The sequence below is a fragment of the Phytophthora infestans genome, genomic scaffold, assembly GCF_000142945.1.
Source record: "Phytophthora infestans T30-4 supercont1.3 genomic scaffold, whole genome shotgun sequence".
NCBI classification, from domain to species: domain Eukaryota; phylum Oomycota; class Peronosporomycetes; order Peronosporales; family Peronosporaceae; genus Phytophthora; species Phytophthora infestans.
In genome coordinates, this window is record NW_003303756.1 from 4,266,604 (window position 1) to 4,285,232 (window position 18,629).

Genomic DNA, 18,629 nt, shown 5'->3' on the forward strand with positions numbered 1-18,629 from the left:
TTCCTGCATGCGATCACCCCTAGTGATTGTTGAATCGCGAGCCTTGAGTCACCAACGATGACTAAATCCTCGGCACCGTGCGCAATAGCAGCCTTGACACCGTTAATCATTCCTGTGTACTCGGCCTCATTCACCGTGGTGGCCGAGAGGTTAGCGTTTGCAGCAATCACTATCTTCCACTCAGGAAGGCTCAACAGCACCCATGAACAGCTCCCGTAGTTACCGTACTTCTCTGTCTTTGCTGGTCCGTCAAAAGACATGACGAATCCACTGTAATTGCGGGGAAGCCTGGCGTACAGCAACGCGGGGTCCATCCGAATAGTCGAAGAGTCCTTGTTTGGAGGTGCCACGGGCGCGAGTGAATCTTCCAAGTCGACGAAGCTCGTAATGCTTGACTACAGTAGCTGTGCGAAGGCGACATCCTTCTCCTTCACGCGCTGTACCTTCAAGTGCCACTGCGAGAGCAGCACTGTGAACTGGACTGCGCGTCCGAAGAGCGACTTCGACTTATGTACCCACTCTAACAACGAGAATCGGGTATAGACATGTAGCGTCTTTCCTGTCAGCTGGACGTAACAGATCTTCAGCAGCAAAAGTAACGCCAAAACTTCCTTTCTCAGCAGGATGGTAGTTCATCTCGGATTCCTTGAGCACACGACCGAGGAATCGTACGAGGTGCAACTTGCCTTCATGTTCTTGCATGAGCGTAGTGCTCAACGCCCATTCATTCGGAAAGAGCATGACATGAACTTCCTTCGACCGATCGAAGTGCCTGAGGATGGGTGAATGTGAAACGCTCGCCTTCGGTTTCTCGAAGGAACGACGTGCCACAGAAAGACCACCTTCAACGTCAAAGTCTGCATCCTTAAGCTGGTCTAGCGCCGCACCGTAGACTGCAAAGTCTTGAATGAAGCGGCTGTAGTAATTAACCGCTCCAAGAAAAGACTGCACGCCCTTCTTACTCGTTGGAAACGAAAGCTCGGTGATGGCCGCAAGCTTCTTAGGATCAGCCCTGATACCTTCTGGCGAAATTTTATGCGACAGAAAGTCCACCTCGGCTGGCAGAAGATACTCTTGGTGAACGTAATGCTGATCCTACACTGTGCATAACTTGCCAGCAATCGATCCATTGTCGCCAGAGCAGCTGTTGAAATCCTCGCCACCGAAGCAAATATCATCCACAAATTATCGTCGACCAAACACAGGTACCACTGATGATTCGTCTGGTTCCACGTTCGTAAACATGTCGGCGACGGGGCTGTTGACAAGTTGTAGTACAGGGTCGGTCTCCACCGGTGCTTCGCGGTCTGCCGCGAGCTTCGTTTGAAACGAACCCTCGGTGCTTGGCCCACGACGTTCATTGGCCTGTTCTTCAGCTAAACGCATCCTCTTTGAGCATTCAAACCAACCTCATTTAGGCTGAACGAACCCCCAGAGTGCGTTGTCAATCATACGATGGTAGAGCATCGGCGCGTTCTTTAACCCGAAGGGCATGCGCAGCCACTCGAAGTGTCCGAGTGCGCAGACAAACGCAGACACTTTACGTGCCCGCAAGGTCATCATGACCGCCCAGAAGCCGCTTGCAGCGTCCAGCGATCAGAACAATAGGTAGCACTCGAGATCAGTCAACAGATCGTCGACTAGCGGCATTGCATACTCCATGATTGCGGTGATAGCATTCACCATCTTGTAATCAATGCAGAGTTGGATGTCCAGCCCGTTCTTTTTCATCACAATCACGATTGGCGATGCCCCATGGACTGTTTGAAAAGTCAATTAATCCTGCCCGTAACAAAGCGCGCAGCAGCTCATACAGTTTGCCGAGAAATCGTAACGGCACGCGTCGGGCATGCTAGTTAATTGGGGCATCCCCCTGCGTGTCGATACCGCATACCGCGCCGTAGGCTGGCGGCGGCAGTGCGTTACCACTAGCAATCAGGGTGTGCTCGTCGTTCTTCAGCGTCGCGACCAGACGCTCTCGGTGATCGGTCGACAGCTGAGGATCAGCAACATGGGACGCATTGTAGTTTATTGTCGTGTTGATCTCTTCGGTCAGGTCCGCCAGCTCCTTCGCGTAGTCTTCCAAGCCAATGTTGTTAGCCGGGTGTTCGTAGAAGTCATTTCTCGTATCCTCAGTTGCTTCATTTTCTTCGGTTGTTAATACTCGAGCAACCGAGATGTACGTTCCGTCCAAAGTCGCTACGGAATCTTCTCTTGACTCAACATCGGCATCTGCTTTGATTTCAACAGTCGGTACTGGGTCCATCTCCTTCCCGTCCTGGTTTCCCATCTCTGGCCCACCTGCCGAGTCTTTGTTCGCAATGTTGAATGCGCAGGCAACCGACATATTGGGCTGTTGACTTTAATTCTGCGCCTCGGTCGGCCGTTGTCTTGACAGTTCGGCATTCGCACCAATCTCACAACGAACACTCGGTGCCGTATTCAACACCTTCAACGCGATGTCTGCATCCTCTGGACCAACCACCGATGACTCGTTCGCAAATTATCTGCGCACAAGGCCGGGACAACTTCGTCAAAACTGGTGACTCCATCTAATCCAGTGCTGTTACTTGTCGCTTCCGTGGTCACCCCAGACTTGAAACGTACACTCGTTGCCGTATGTACAACGCTTACCGGACTCGGCAGTTCGTGTGTACGCGCTACCGAGGCTTCGTTTGCTATATTTCCCCCGCCGTGAGCTGTCGTGTAAGTGTCCAAAGGTTCTTCGGAAGGCTGACCATCGGCCGAGTCCCCGTCTGTCACCCCAGACACCAGATAGGCCTCCACTCGCTCACGCTCCTCCACGATGATTGTCCAGCGCTCTGCACATGTCAGACGATCACTAGAGTACACTAGCGAGTCTTCAAGAGGCCTTGCTAGCACCCCACTGGGTTCTGTATAGCCTCGTCGCTCGACTGCCGAAGGCTGAGTTGCAAGTCATTGCTCGTATATTTCGCACTCACGCTGAAACAGCTCGCGGTCTCTGCAACCTTCGTAGGCCAGCACTTGCCAGTCTTGGTACTTCTTGGAATCCAGACGCACAAAGCCGTCACCTCGCGGCAAATCCCCATCTGGAATCCACATCGCCAACGACTCGTGTGCTGGTAGGTACACAGTTTGGCCAGACACATTGGTCAATCGAATGCTCTGAGGCCGTCCACGTCAACACCTTTCCACTGACGGGATTAGCTTGTTCGTTCGACGAACCCACAGTACGTGTTCCTCCAGCCCGACTTGGCGCTTCGCTAGTCGATATTCTCGCCACTCGTGCGCTTGAATGTCCAAACGCTCAGGTGGCCCGGCGCTAACATGGGAGCCGTCCTCTTCGCTGTCGATCATGTTCTTTGTCTTGGTCAGTGGAATTTGAACTTCGTGCGGCAATTGTGCCGCGCCGTGAAACAGGTCCAACCGGATACCTGCTGGGATCATAAAGTCGGTCCCGAGTACCACGTCGACGCCCGCACTATGCGCCATGACCCACATCTCGAATTCGTACACCATCTCCCATCCGAGCGTAATCGTGACGCACGCTCGTCGCGTCGTAGACACCTTGCCTTCGTTGATTTATTGAATGTCAATGCGGCGTCCGTGATCGGGTACATCTCGAAGCTGCAACTTCTTGGCAAAGGTGTCAGTGATCACACCAACGCTCGCTCCTGTGTCGAGGAGGATCCTCGTTCGCTGGTCGTTTACAGCGCCTTGCACCAGAACTTTCATTCTGATCCGTCGGTCGAATTTCTTGGCCGACCACCACCCCAGTCTCTCGCCAGGGTTCAAATTCATCATCTTGGAGTGACCCTTGGGCTCGTCTCGCGCTGCACCCGAAACCACGCCGAACCCTCGCTGGTGCCCTCATCAGCATCCGCACACTCCACTCTCTCTCCAACACCTCCACCGAGGATTCTACGCCTCTCCTTTTCCTTTTTCCGTCGCGTTCACACTTGTTACGTAATTATCAGGTCATTCACTTTACCCCATGAAAGCAAAGACACACTCTGCTTCCATTGAAGGCTCGGTTAACTATGGCAGCCCGCCAACTACAACCCAGTTGTAGTTGGCGGGCTGCCTAGTTTAAATGACGTTCTTGAACGACGGCCTTGAGCTCTGGTGGAAGTTCCTCCTTCGTGCCTTTAGTACGCACGAATTTGGCAAGGTCTTGGAAGTTGCGGAAAAGTTTGCATTGTCCAGCATCGTGGTGTTGTTTGCAGAACTTGCATCGTATGTTACAGTAGTGGGCGGAGTGACTCATGCCACCGCACACCGCACATGGTCCGTACTGTGGGCGTCGGTTGTCGCGGTTGAAGTCACGTCGACCGCGTTGATCCTGATTGAACCCACGGTCCACACTTCGGCGCTCTTGATTGAAGCCATTCTCGCGATCAGGCGTGTTTCCATGCGGTTGACGGTTGTGTGAACGTGCGTAGGTGCATTCAGCAGCTGCACGGCGCTCATTCTCGCTAGCAGCGGCGAGGTATCGGTCATGTTCATCCAATGAGAAATCACCATTCGTATTATCGGGCTGAAAGTCGTTGTACTCGTCTTGGGCATCGTTGTAAGCGTTCGGATCTTCGTTTATATACCCTGAGCAGCTTCGCGACCCTCTAATTCAGCTAGTAGGTCATTGCGCCATAGTGAAGTAGTGCACAGGTAGTTCGTCCTCGATCTTAGTGATCTTACGACGGTTAGTGTACATGTGGCATCCACCGTGGCTTCAATGAGCGTCACTCTTGGCTTGTTGCGGTTATCATCGCGGCGACGGTCATCGTGCCGATTGTTGCGGGTGTACCCATCGTCGCGTTGCGCGTCACGATTCTTGGAGTATCGATACTCACTGTCGCGCTTGGCCATTCTCTTCTTGCCCTTGAGAACGTCTTCAATTATCTCTTCGAGCTCGTGGATGTCGGCAACTCGAGCGTGGTAAAGACTCTCCGCCAACTTGTCATCATCGCATGTTTCAAGGAACTGCTGCACGTGTTCTTTCGCGTCGCGACCACTCTTCTCAAAGTGTAGACGGGTGGTCCGAGCGTAGCCATTCAGCCTGTTAATGTAGTCGAATAGATGTTTCTTACGTTCCCGCTTTGCAGAGTAGTAACGTGACAGTGCCGTCTGCGTGAACTGCGAGCAGGAGTAGCGGATGAACGCGTCGCTCAGCAGTTTCCACTTGCGCTTCGTCTTCTTCGGAAGTTGACGGAACCAATGAATGGCTCCGTCCCGGAGACTAAGCTCAAATATAATGCACCATTTGTCGGCATCTGAGTGGGTTCCAGTCATTTCATAGACGAGCCCACGGAGCCACTGCATACAGTTCTTGCTCTTGTTGCGAGAGCCTGAGAACGACGTGCTGCGATCCAATGGTCGGTGCGACGCCATTTCAATCCTCGGTGTCGGGTCCACGTCGCTCAGCGTCGCCAACTCATTCATCTGCCGCATCAACTCGACTTGAGGATCTTCCTCGTCGAATGTACGCACCAAAATGTCATCGTCATTGGACGAACCATCGCTGTCGACTTGACGACATCCGGCACCACCTTTGGGAGCTCGCGGACCGCCTCGGCGACCGAACAAACCCTCGTTGCCAGCGTAAACACGTTGCATACGGCTCTCCGAACGTGGCGTAACCATGTGCGAGTCTTGAAAGTACGGTGAAGCTTCGGTAGTGCCAAAGGCACCACGCTCAGCTCCACGCTTGGTCGGAGGAGTACGGTCGTGTCGTTGGGGTGTCTGCGGCAGTGGAATCGCGGACGGATCCTCATCTTGAACAATCGTTCGACTCACAGGCTGCTTACCAGCGCTGATGCCGACAGCGCCAAACGCCTTCCGAAGCTTATTCTTCCATTTCTGGAGAGCAGCTCCGGCTTCATGAGGACTCCAATCTTGGAGCGACATTGTCGATGGGTACGTCTCATTCTCGAAGCCCAGCGACAGCAGTAGCGAGACTGAATCCTCGGCAACTTGGCTAGTCGACACCGAGTTGACTGGGTATTGAAGCTCCTGCGCAAGCGCAGGCCAGTCGGTCTTTCTCTTGGGGATGGGCTTGAACAGCTGCATCCACTCATCATTCTGCATCAGCGCTTGTACGCGGTCAAAAACGCGCTTGGCGGCTGGTGTATCACCGTTGATAGGTGGGCGAGGTGCTTTCAGCAATGCTGAATGCTTTGCACTCGCCACCGAAGGTTTAGAACCCTTGGTCCCATCGTCATAATCGTCATAGGCTGGTTCCGGTCCCGCAACGTCATCTAGCTCGTCGGCGAGGTTCCTCGAAAGGGACCTAGTCGCCCCGCTCAGCCCCGATGATAGCGTGGTCGTCTCCGTTGTCGCTGCGCCTGGCTCTGGAGCCGGCGTCTTGTCTTTGTAATCTTCATAATCGTGGGCGTCAGGACCTATATCCGCCTCGTCGTCAAAGCTCACCGAAAGTTCGGTGGCGGCTGCGAAGCGTGCCGCCGACATATCCGGACTTGAACTCTCGTTCCGAACCCCGCCAGACTTGGCAGGCGTAGCTGGTACCGTCGGTTGTCCTTTCGCCATGTTTCTAGTTTTCTTGTTTTTTTTGTTCTTCCTCATTTGGTAGCTGGTAAATAGGAAGGCCATACAAACATCTCACAATGGTCACACTCTGCTTCCGGGTCGCGGCACCAGTTGTGGTGTTGGAATTCCCACGCGAACTCTAGCTACAAATGTAGTTAGGACGTTCCCACAACAATACGTCTGCTAGGATAGCAAACGATCGTTCGGGCGGACCTGAAGATCCCAGTTCTGCCCTTGCACCGGGACAAACGGGACATTGTAAACTACTTATACAGGCCAACCAGTTAAAAAAAAAACGCTACTAGCACGAACAAAGCTAGCAGGTGTTATGGATCCTCGTGGTCCCAACAGCGGAAGGGTACCAGGCACGGGTAAGCCTTTATAAGGGCACCGAGTGTTCAACACTCGGTTGGGAGAATAAAAGGGGGGCAATTCAAGCACTCCCAGTCGTGCAAATACAGTACTGCACCCCGTTTTCGCGGGAGTGGACCATATAGGACTTGCAAATAAATCCGATTTTAGCTTACATACAATAGTTCATTTGGACTCAGGATCATCACATCCGGAAGTTTATCAAAGGTCCAAGGGCGCGAAAACGGGGTGCGGTACTGTAGGCAACAATAAGCCGTCACGTAAAAACATCCCGATAGAAACCGGCCAAAATACACAGTTGCCGGATGAACCCTCGCTACAGAGCTTCGAGTTCACCGACAGGCATAACACACTCAAACAAGCTTGACCAGACGCTTACCTTGAAGCCGGACGTCGCTCTGTGTGCTTGAGTGGAAATTATGTTCTGTATTTATGCTTACCCTTTCGGATCTATTCCTAATAAAAAGTCCTAATCAAGTATACAAATATCAAGTGAACAATGATCCGTTATGGATCTTCTTGCACGCCAAGCGTCGTCTGCACCGTCGCATGAGTATCTTTAACGGCCCGCGCCCTGTTCCAGACGGTGAACTTGTCTTCCAAGGGTCGCTGAGTCTTCCACGAACTCATCCCAACCGCCACCGAGGGTTCGTACCGTAGATGGTCAGTTCTTGGTCGCTGAATGCGAATCCGGCCAGTCCATTATTAATAGTAAGGACAGCCTGGATTCAGTGACATATGGACCGTATCCAATATTCGTTGAAAGCTCGGTACTGACGCCGTCGAGTCTCTTGCACCTTGGAGTCACTGTACATCACATGACCGAGGGTTCGTCGCTTGAACATCTTGGGCGGTGTCGCGTCTTTGTCGACGGGCGATTATCCGCAACTATGGAGAAATCACTACACCACATACCCACCTCGAGCACGCTATTACTAGCGCTCGTAACAGCTGCAGCTGTATGCTGAACTATGTTACCCGCTTGTGGACCTAAGTTACCCACTTGGTCGGCGCCTTCTAGCGCTGCCACCATCAAAGCCTCCTCGGAGCAGTCATATATGGCGACGCCTCCCAAGCGTCCGCTAGATGCTTGGGTACCCTAGAAGGCCTTGCTGGCGCCCCAGGTCCTGGCCGAGGTAGGAACATAGCTCACCAATGCTCAGACGGGCATCACAGGGCGGTGGAACCAATTGCCTTGCCTCGCCAGTCGATCAAGGGCTCGAGCTTCTCAAACCAGGATATGCCCAGGATCAAATCGTAGAGATCCCTGTCAAGAACTGTAAGCTGTTCTGGGCTGCCGAAGTCTTTAAAATTGACAGTCAGATCCAACTGGATGTTGGGGACGCTAACCACCTTCCCGTCGGTCAGTTGCACTGACATTGTCTCGTTGCCTTTGCTTTCTCTCGAACCATTGGACACCTTGTTCCTGCTTCGAGCAACAGACTGGCGGCGTGCGAATCTCTTCGACGCCGCAGAATCGGTCACGATTCTGACGAAGTGATCGTATCCCATACACGTCCGCATACTACAAGCAGCCCACCGCTGCCCTTCGCCGATTCAAGAGTACCTAGACGCACAGGGGCTAAGTTCCTGTGATACACACCGCCCGCGTACCGCTCACGAAGATTCAGATCTTCCCCAGTATGCCCCTAATGGTCTCTGGCATTCCCTTGGCCTCGGGGCTTGGATTCCGCCAGCGACCCTTGAGGGCGGGCTTGGGGAAAACCCGCCTGTGGTGTCTCTCCGCGTGTAACGGGCCAGGTATTTACTCCGTTACTTGCTTACACTATAGTGTTGAGGAAGCTCGCAATAGGACGACTGAGTCTTAGGTTTAAGGAAAAATCAACCCTGACTTTATTTTAGGACCAAGGCCACAGCCCTGGCCACTCAAATACACGTCATAGTCCAATTGGCTAATAATGGGTCTGGCTCCCCATATATCAGCCAATGGCATGACAGCATTTCAGCACACGCTAGTCGTGTGCTGATGCACCTACTTATGTAAAGAAATCTACCTACTTATGTAATGGAGGGGCCCATTACACCGCGGGGCAGTGTCGCTTGAAGCGGCCTAGCTTCCCGCTGCCGAAACAACGAATGATGTGATGTTCGACGGACCCAAGCCCGTGGGAACTGATCCGGTGGGGTTCGCCCGATTCAACACGGAACACCTTGGCCACGCGGAGGCCAGCGTACGCGCCTGGCACTGACACCTTGATGAGAGTTGCTCACTAGGGATGCCATGGGTTTCTCTTGGATGTACTCGGCAGCTCACGTCTTCCTTGTTTGCATGAGAGGAATCTCAAGCGCTGGCAATACTCGTAGTTTGCCGAGAGAAATGCGGCTTGAAGCTGTTCGCACAGATGGGTTCAGGATGTGAAACATCCAGACGAGATCGCCTCCCGCGTGTACGCCCAGGCTTTGGCGCGACAGCTAAGGGTGGCAAGCAGAGCCACGTTCATAGCGAGCTCTACCTCTCGGACCCAGAAGTGGAGATTCTCACTTTCCTTCCCTTCGTACGGATTCACAGCCGTATTGGCTTCTGGTGTGGTAGACTTGCTTCCGCCATCGGAACCTGCAGGGTTCCCCGCACATGTGTGATGTGCTCTCGCTCATCAGCGCCAAACGCATTGACACGTTCGAGCTGCTCAGCCGGTGCTGACGCCTATCAGGCTCTGCGAGGCCTTCATCCCGAAGAAGCCTTCCGTCTTCCGAACCGACTCGAACTGTGCGTCGTTCAGGTGAGGAAAGTCACTCCTGTCCATGGCGACAGAACTTCAGAGGCTCAGATAATCTTCCTGCGTTGGCGTGGATTGACTACAAGTGCTACCAAGTGTGATGGGTTCACGCATCACCTTGCGCTGGAGAAAGTCGGCCTCCGAGAGTTTACAAACTTTCAGTGAGCAGCAGTTTACAGGTCCCTTGCCGAAGGGAGCGACGAAACCAGTTATAGGTATGTTGCAAACAGATTTTTAGATAGCCTAAGCTTGAGTCTGATATACAAACTATAAGTGGCCTATAGTGAAGCTACCGAATTTCCCTTAGTTATCACGTACTATTTGTTATGACATTCAGGAGGGTTTCAGCCAATCAGGGGCCGAGCGGGAAAGACCTCCGGGCATCCTTAGTTATCGCATTCAGTCGTACGAACTGTCTTTCTGTCAGTGCATTTTGCCATCGGATGGCTCCTACGCAACGCCGGCGCCCAAAAGGGCGACCACGACTCCCAGGAGGCCGATGCTGCAAAGTGAGGAAGAACATCGTGTCATCCTTCACAGCGGCGCACAAACTAGAGGTCCTAGACCACTTGGCAAGAGGTGGGGACATCAAGCGAGCAATCAGTAATTTCTGTACTGATCTTCCTCAATCTAAATATGACAGCCACCGTACACTTTAATCATTGTTGGCACCGGACACGGCCCAAACTCGAAAGGTTATGCGGCGAATGTGGTGGTGCCACCAAGAAAAAGTCACGAGCGAAAGGTGAGGGCACGGTGCCGCCAAAAGATAAGGAGCTTTGTTGGGTACGCTGGATAAACGATTTGAGGGAGGAATGGGTTTGATTGAGCGTGGTGGTGGGGAACACGACGATATTGAGCCTATAAGTACCCCAGTGCACGAGGATGCAAATGCCATCGTGAATGAAATCCTTATATCGGGGGATTTAGACAAGGAGATAGAAGAATTTACACTATTAGTATGGACGATGATTTTGACGACATGTTCCGAGCCGTTGCAGATATTGATCTACAACAATAAACAAAATTATGAGCACTTTGACATGCAATTTCTGGTCTATGTCCAAACATTTTTCTGAATGTCATAACTAAGGGAATTCGGTATGCTGCTAGCCATTGGTGGGCCTCTAGAGCCCCTGGTACCATGTACCAGGTATCGCGGAGAGTGACAATTCACACAATGTAACCTGTAGTACACTTGGTCCATACCCCGTTACAAAAGCCAATCAGGCCTCCCTCATTCTGAAGTTTTTTTCTGGACCCGAAAACAAAGCATTCGACCTCATTTTTAATCTAAAATATTTAAAAGACAAGGTAAGAAAATTAATTATGAAGGTTTTTTTTTACTGGGATTAATCAGCTGGCGGGCATGATCACGCCAAAATTTTGCGTAAAATTTTGCGTAAACCATTTCCGAACAAAAAAATAAAATCGTGCAGAAGGGCTTTGCTCAAACGCATACGGTACTGCAAGTACAGATTCGGACCAGACTCTACAGTAGAGATGGACACAGTCACCTTCAGTTTGAAATCCGCCGCCAGCATATCGAAGCCTCGAAGAAAAATCATCCCAGAAAACTAATGCGTCTCAGCTACATCATATTCCTTGCAACGGCTGCCTTGATTGCCACTTCCACCTCCGGTCAGGGCCAGAATGCGGAGATCAGCGCACCAGCTACCTGGGAGAACGACATCCCCATCAAGCGTTTCCTGCGCAAGAGAGATACGAATGACGCTGAGGAGAGAGCTATCAACTTCAAAGTGCCCGTGAAAGTGAAGCAATTCGGCGGCAAGGTGAAGAGACTGTCCATTTATAATGCGTTGCTTGTACTCGCACGTAAGAAACCCAAATGGGTGCTGGAGCACTACCCTCACTTATACGATGGCTATCGAAGGTTCTATCGCAATAGAATGGTTGAAGGGGTGAAGTATAGCTAGATGCCGCTACGTTTTTCATGTCGAGTAATGAGATCTAACATGTGAGTTTTTTTATCTTTGTGATACATTTGGTCGTAACGCGGGAATATTTATTTTCTTCCTTTGTCAATTGGTTAATGACGCAACTTGCCTGTTTTCAAATGCAAAATCTGTTGCAAACCACGATTTAGTTGAGTTTCAGCACACAGCAAAAGAGCTCTACTGTAGAAGACTAACATGGTTTAAATTCGACCATAATTTGGTGCCGATTACTGATCAGGTGGGTCAGATTCTTCATTGTTTTCCGTTATCGGGACCTTGCGAGACAACCAGGCACCACTGAGAATACCAGGGACACAGCAGGACGTCGTGGGCGTTGTCGAAGACGCCGATCATGGACTCCATGTCGTTCACGACGAGACCTGTACACAAGGCGAGGCCAGCGTAGAAACAGAAAATACCGATGAAGGCCAAGTAGCCACCGATCACGGGCATCGGCAGATACGACGCGAGTGCAGCCAGCTTCAGCTTGCCCATGACCACGAGACAGACACCGAGTGAGGCTGTAGCAATGCCGATGACGATGATACAAGTGGTCACTTTGGCCTCCAGCGGCACGTCATTGCCCAGTGAGTCGCAGATTGAAGTGGCCATGGTACTGAGAAAGATGAGACCGGCATCTTGCACTTGGCCGATGGAGAACGGCAGCGAGCTCATGAGTGTGAACATGACCTGGTGTACGACGCTGGAGAAGATGACGAGCTTGGACAGTGCCGGCATAAAGTCTTCGAAGTCTTTGTGGCTGAAGAGGATGGCGGCGTATCCGTACATGGTGGGGATGGTCAGGATGGAGTTGATAATGCCGTACATGATCGCGTTCGTAGCGTGAGTCGCATTCTGTGGCCTACCTTTGAGTGAGTCCTGTGATAATTTGCCATCGGTCTGAAGCAACATGTGTGACGGAGACTCGAGGTTTGTTTATGGGCCTTCTTACGCGTTATGAAAACCATGGACAGCTGGGGTAGTCGGGGGATTCGACTATTGCTGTGCCTTATGGACTCTGCGGTGGTTGAATCGAGCAAGTATGTCTTAAGATTAGTTGGTGGCTACCAGTAGACGGCAAGACGTAGAGTGAGTAACAGGTTGAGGTGCGTTCCCAATGTTAAATGAGTGCATCCAGAAGAGCACTTCCACCGGTAAACTTTATCAATACCGGTAGGTTGAGCCTTTTACGGAATAACTGCAACGAAGTACCAAATCGTGTATTACACAACCTGTGCGCTGAGTCTCTCAGTGAGTTAGTCAGTCACTAACCTGGCTAAAAGGCAATTTTCGCACACTAATATTTCTGTAACTACTATGTTTGTAAAACATGTACAACCGGATAGCCAACTGGTCAGTATCTGGTCAGTATTTTTTTTAGTGGGAGCAGTGCAACTTCTTAAAACTAATACTTCGAAGTACTACAGTAGAATCATTCAACAATAATTTGTAGTAGAAATACCAAATAGTACTTGTGAGCATTGTAGTATTGCTCTGTACTTCGACTACAAATTACTGAAAGCCTCTACACCGTTCACTCTAATTAGTCATGGTATAGTCATAGTATGACTAATTAGAGTGAATGGTCACCGACGAGAAAGCTTCATCTAAAATGAGACCCGAGCAGGTTATAAAAGTGATCGCGCCAGCACGTGACGAACACCACTACCGTCAGGTGCCAGTTCGAAAACACGTCTAACGTAGAGAGAGTCTCGGCAGCCACAAAGTCCCGCTGGATCATGTCGTAAACGCCTCTAGGCACTTCGACGCGCTCGATCGCAAAATCCTCATCGCGCGTGATGATAATTTCCAAAGAGCTCTCGACAGCGAACAAGACCCCGTCTGTGAATTGCAAGAGCGCCGCTCGTGAGGCCGGCATCTCGCGCGTAGGTTAGTCATGGCATGACTAATTATGGTGTTTAGGTCGGAGCACAGAATTCTGAAAGTTTAATCGCCCGCTATTAAAAAACTGTTCGTTCATATTTCAAATTAAGCATACTAGAATAAAGTAATTAGCGAGAAACCGTTGCGTTTGTTTAGAATTGATGAGGCTACTAAATAAATCCCAGATATGTGACGTCACTAAAGCGCGAATGCACGATTAATTTCGAAGCACGACTAATTAGAGTGAACGGTGTACACTCAGTGTGGCACACCGTACTATAATAATACGTTACTTTATATTTCCTAAAAAAGCGCGTCTAACATGTTCACAGGAAACTATTGGCTTCTAAGCTGTGGCCCCACCTACTCTACTCGAATAGCGACGTCATTCGACTTCATCGAGTTATGGTTCGAGGTATTGCTGAGTGACATTGCCATGGACTGCATCACCACGTCGCGGATCCGTGTGTACAGTGCCGGATTCTGCTCCTGCATGGTCTCGTACGTCTCACGACGCATTTCAAACACCACACACGATTCTGTCGCGGTTGCCATCGCTTGTCTCTGCTGACGACCGAAGAAGTCCACCTCACCGAAGAGGGAACCCGTCAGTACGTTGAATATATTGGACTCGACCGACCTACTGCGGTCAAGGGCGACACAACCAGTTGCGAGGAAGTAGAAGCAGTCTGCCGGTTGTCCGAAGCTGTAGAATTCGTGACCCGCAGGCACCTCGAGCTTCTGGAAAAACTGGTCGGCAGTTTTTGACACTTGCGGGTCGTCCAACTCAAGAGCGAAGTACTGCAACAGCTCGTCCAAAGTTTCGTCGTGGTGGACACTACTGCGACCTGACGTCGCCATCGCGCTGCCGACACCAGCCAAAAGTCGGTTCTCACAAAGCTCGAGGGCTGACTCTGCACTCGAGTAGAAGCTTTCCTCGCTTGTGATCTCGTTCTTGACCAGCACTTCTTTGATTGAGGGAAGCGCACCGGCGTATACGACGGTGATGTCGTGGTTGCTGCAGTACTTCTGCAGAACCAAGAATGCGCTGCGTGCGGCGGTCGCGTCCATCGCCGTGACGTTCGTGAAATCCATGACGACGAACTTGGTCGGGACGGCGTCGGGGTCAGTAGCAGGGGTTCCATCCAGACACTCGATCAAGGGTATCCGGTGCTCATCTGGCGTCAAAGGCGCGCCGACATCACTTAGATAACTGGCCCTAGCATCGCCAGCCTCAGCACCCGGTACTTTCTTACGGACGATAACTGCCTTCTGGACAATGTCGAGGATCTGCACGGACGAACCGAAGAATAGGAAACCACTCAGCTCAAAATACGCGATCGCATCTTGCTTCTGGTCCAGTGTTCTCCGCTCCGAGAGAGTGCGTGCTGCCCCTGACGCACGAGGCTTCCTGCTCACAACAGGCAGCCGAATGTAGCCCAACAGGAAGTTGACAATTGCAATGCCCACACCAATGAGCATCCCCTCGTCCAGCGCCACGAGATTCACGGCCACGAACGTCATCCACAGCACCGCATACTCGCGCAACGACATTTTCTTGAACGTGAGGAGGAGCCACTCGATCATGAGGTCGATAGCAATGAAGATCAACGTGGCAGCGAAGAAGAAGCGAGGCACGTAGCTCATGACGGACACGGGGGCCAGCACGATGGCAAACTCCGAGATGATGACGCACACACCGACGATGCGCGAGTTGGTCTTGGAACGGTAGGTGAAGATGGTCTGCGAGAAGATGTAGGATCCTGTGTATCCTCCCAAGAGACCGCTCACGACGTTCGACCAGCCGACGGTCTTGAGCTCGTGATTGAAGTCGAGTTTGCTGCCCATGTCAAGCTCAATAGCGGCGATATCCAAACAGGACGAGAACGCGACGATGAAGACCATGCCGATCCACGTTCCGAATTGTTTAGATAGCTGGTCCCAATGCACCTCGTTAAAGTCGAAGAGATCGAGCAGCTCCGAGACAGTGGCGGGATCCTTGGCCGGGTCGATCCAGCCTCCATCCCGCGCGTCGTCCATGGAGATGCCGCCCACCAACACGATGAAGAAGAACACCACGGGCATGATCAAGATGGCTCCAGACAGGATAAATGAGTTGTCGTAACGTTGCGAGACAACCAGCAGGAAAGCTCCACCGAGAATACCAGGGACACACAGCAGGACGTCGTGGGCGTTGTCGAAGACGCCGATCATGGACTCCATGTCGTTCACGACGAGACCTGTACACAAGGCGAGGCCAGCGTAGAAACAGAAAATACCGATGAAGGCCAAGTAGCCACCGATCACGGGCATCGGCAGATACGACGCGAGTGCAGCCAGCTTCAGCTTGCCCATGACCACGAGACAGACACCGAGTGAGGCTGTAGCAATGCCGATGACGATGATACAAGTGGTCACTTTGGCCTCCAGCGGCACGTCATTGCCCAGTGAGTCGCAGATTGAAGTGGCCATGGTACTGAGAAAGATGAGACCGGCATCTTGCACTTGGCCGATGGAGAACGGCAGCGAGCTCATGAGTGTGAACATGACCTGGTGTACGACGCTGGAGAAGATGACGAGCTTGGACAGTGCCGGCATAAAGTCTTCGAAGTCTTTGTGGCTGAAGAGGATGACGGCGTATCCGTACATGGTGGGGATCGTCAGGATGGAGTTGATAATGCCGTACATGATCGCGTTCGTAACGTGAGCCACATTTTGTGGCCTACCTGTGAGCGGATCTGGTGATAATTTGCCATCGGTCTGAAGCAACACGTGTGACGGAGACTCGAGGTTTGTTTTGCGGGCCCTCTCACGCGTTATGGAGACCATATACAGCTGGGACAGTCGAGAAATGCTACTGGTACCATGGTTAAGAGAGTCCATGGCTGACCGAAATCAGGTGAGCAGGTCGTAGGCGATTCTCCCGTGACAGTGCAGTGGACGAAAGAAACGGAATGAGCTCCAGCTTAGAGAGACAAGCACGTATGGATACCGTAGGGTTTGCTGGTGAGCACTGAAGATCCGGTTCGCTGTCGATTAATCGACCAAGCGTGAAGTTCACGCTCACGGTGAACAGCTCGTTTGACTGTGATTTGGTCGTGTTTTGATCGACAGCATAATCTGGTCTACTGATCACGGTGCTGTACTGTATTGTACATGTACATGCTGGCTCTGGTCCAGACTTAGAATCCCAGCGAAGTAAAATGATGCAGCCACCTGCGTCAAAGCGTCCGCTCTGCATCTTGCTCCGTCTCGCGCGCCAATTTCTGAAGTACATGAGGAAACGTTAAAAACACACGAAGAAATCTGACCAGCACAACAATGCCGGGAAGATTAGAACACAAAAAGACAGAAAAAATGCTAACTAAATAAGTAAAGTAACTTTTGTTAAAAGTAAGTAAAGTAGCATTTATTTTGAAAATTCAAAGTTACTTTTGCGATCGTCATGCATCTCATTCGGGAATCACCACCACCGCCCAGGTGTCCAGCGCTCTCAGGTGCTCCAGAACTCCAGGGACCGCAATGGTGGGGGTTAGCGCCTCGCAGCTCCCCCCAGAGACGTTGCGGCCAGGCGATGTACTAGAGTACTATTCACAAGCCTTTGTGTGTGGTGATTATCGGGTGGGGGTCGTCCTGAAGATATCAGGCACGCGCAACGACCCGTATCCAGTCACGCTGGATACGCAGGAAACACTCCCCATGACGAATATGGTGCGTCGTCGCTTCGACATCGCTGGCACCGCACTGCTCCTGGACAGAGTTCGTTGGCGCAAACTGCGATCCTTTCAGCTAGTTCCGGGGGTGTACGAAGCGCCCACACGGGTCATACGCCTTCGTGACGCCCTCAAGGCGCATCTGGACGAGGTCTTTGCCTCCATACGAGCGGTGTTGCCTTCCGAGAGCGATGGAACGGCTTCGCGGCTTTCAAAGTCCTTAGTCCATGAAGCAGAGCGCTCCAGCGCGCCCAGAGCGCCCATTCCAGTAACAGAGCGGTTGCAGAGCGACTCCACTAGCTCTGGAGCGTCGGATAGCCAGGTTGTACCCGAGGGTTTGCCTTCATGTACCCTCAGTCAGCCACCACATGTGATAGTTGATGTCACGGCCGTCGATAGCGGTAACGACATGAACGGTGACGCTCCGGAGGATGGAGAGGACGGTGGTGAGGATGGAGAAGGTGCTGCGGTGGACGGAGAGGACAATAGCACCTCGACTGACGTGCCATTGTCTCCTCCTTGGTCGCGCAACAAGTTGCGGCGGATGGAGTCCATTGTGGAGGCCGAGGTGACGGACGCCGAGCTGCGGGCGGCGACGGGGTTTGTAGAGACCGTGCCAACGCGATGGCAGCGCCAAAAGGGGCGCCACCAGAAAAAGGTAAAGGCTGGAGAGTGGACCCAGCCACGATCCCGCAAACGGCGCCATCAACGACTCTGCGGTGTGACCCGAAGCGGATCACACATCTACCACGTGCATTCAACAAAGGCTAAGAAGATCAAGGCCATCCTACGTATTCCGGGTCTGTGCAAGCGGCTTCGAGAGCTCCATCAACGTCGCTCCACCTATGAAGAGCCACCTACATCTGGCTACTTCTTGCCCATTGAGGTGCAGTGGCCCGAGAACGTCATGAGGATTGAAGAGTGCAGCAATCCGGAGAATGTCAAGTTCCCAGACATCGGTGACTTCGGCCGGTGTTCCTGTACAGGTGATTGCTTCATGGACACGTGCGAAAACACTGACAGCGCATTGTAATGCACCCCGACCTCATGTAATTTGGATGGTAAGTGCAGCAATGCTCCCAAGACGTTACAGACCCTGAAGTTGTTCGACACGGGTCGTGTCGGGACCGGCGTCTTCACCACCACGGACTTGTGTGTCGGCGATGTGATTGGAGAGTACGCAGGCGAGCTCAGCGCGTACGATCCGATCATAACTGGAATGCCAGGGCAAAAAATGAAGCAGAATACTGGATACACAATGTTGTTGAACGCGAAGTCGCGCAATAACAAGTACGTGTACTTGGAGGCTCACAAGTGCGGCTCAATCACTCGTTTTATCAGCCATTCATGTACGCCGAACGCGACTTTCGTAGAGCTCCAGATCCGACCGAGCCAATGTCAAAGTGCTTGTGCGGATGATCGAGAGTGTACATGCAGGC

General features: G+C 52.0%; 3 protein-coding genes across 3 annotated transcripts; 1 reads left to right on the forward strand and 2 right to left on the reverse strand.

Annotated features, from left to right (window-relative positions):
- Positions 1-11,215: 11,215 nt before the first annotated feature.
- On the forward strand, positions 11,216-11,572 carry PITG_02830 (secreted RxLR effector peptide protein, putative; the record flags this gene model as incomplete). The annotated part of the gene is made up of 1 exon (XM_002907672.1): positions 11,216-11,572. The coding sequence occupies one exon, from the start codon at positions 11,216-11,218 to the stop codon at positions 11,570-11,572; it is 357 nt and encodes a 118-aa protein (XP_002907718.1).
- A 273-nt stretch (positions 11,573-11,845) lies between these two features.
- On the reverse strand, positions 11,846-13,472 carry PITG_02831 (Sulfate Permease (SulP) Family; the record flags this gene model as incomplete). Its single annotated transcript, XM_002907673.1, has 3 exons — positions 11,846-12,455; positions 13,066-13,098; positions 13,255-13,472. 3 exons carry the CDS (start codon positions 13,470-13,472, stop codon positions 11,846-11,848), a joined length of 861 nt encoding a protein of 286 aa, XP_002907719.1.
- An 897-nt stretch (positions 13,473-14,369) lies between these two features.
- Positions 14,370-16,360, reverse strand: PITG_02832 (Sulfate Permease (SulP) Family; the record flags this gene model as incomplete). The annotated part of the gene is made up of 2 exons (XM_002907674.1): positions 14,370-14,408; positions 14,477-16,360. 2 exons carry the CDS (start codon positions 16,358-16,360, stop codon positions 14,370-14,372), a joined length of 1,923 nt encoding a protein of 640 aa, XP_002907720.1.
- Between the last annotated feature and the right edge of the window lie 2,269 nt (positions 16,361-18,629).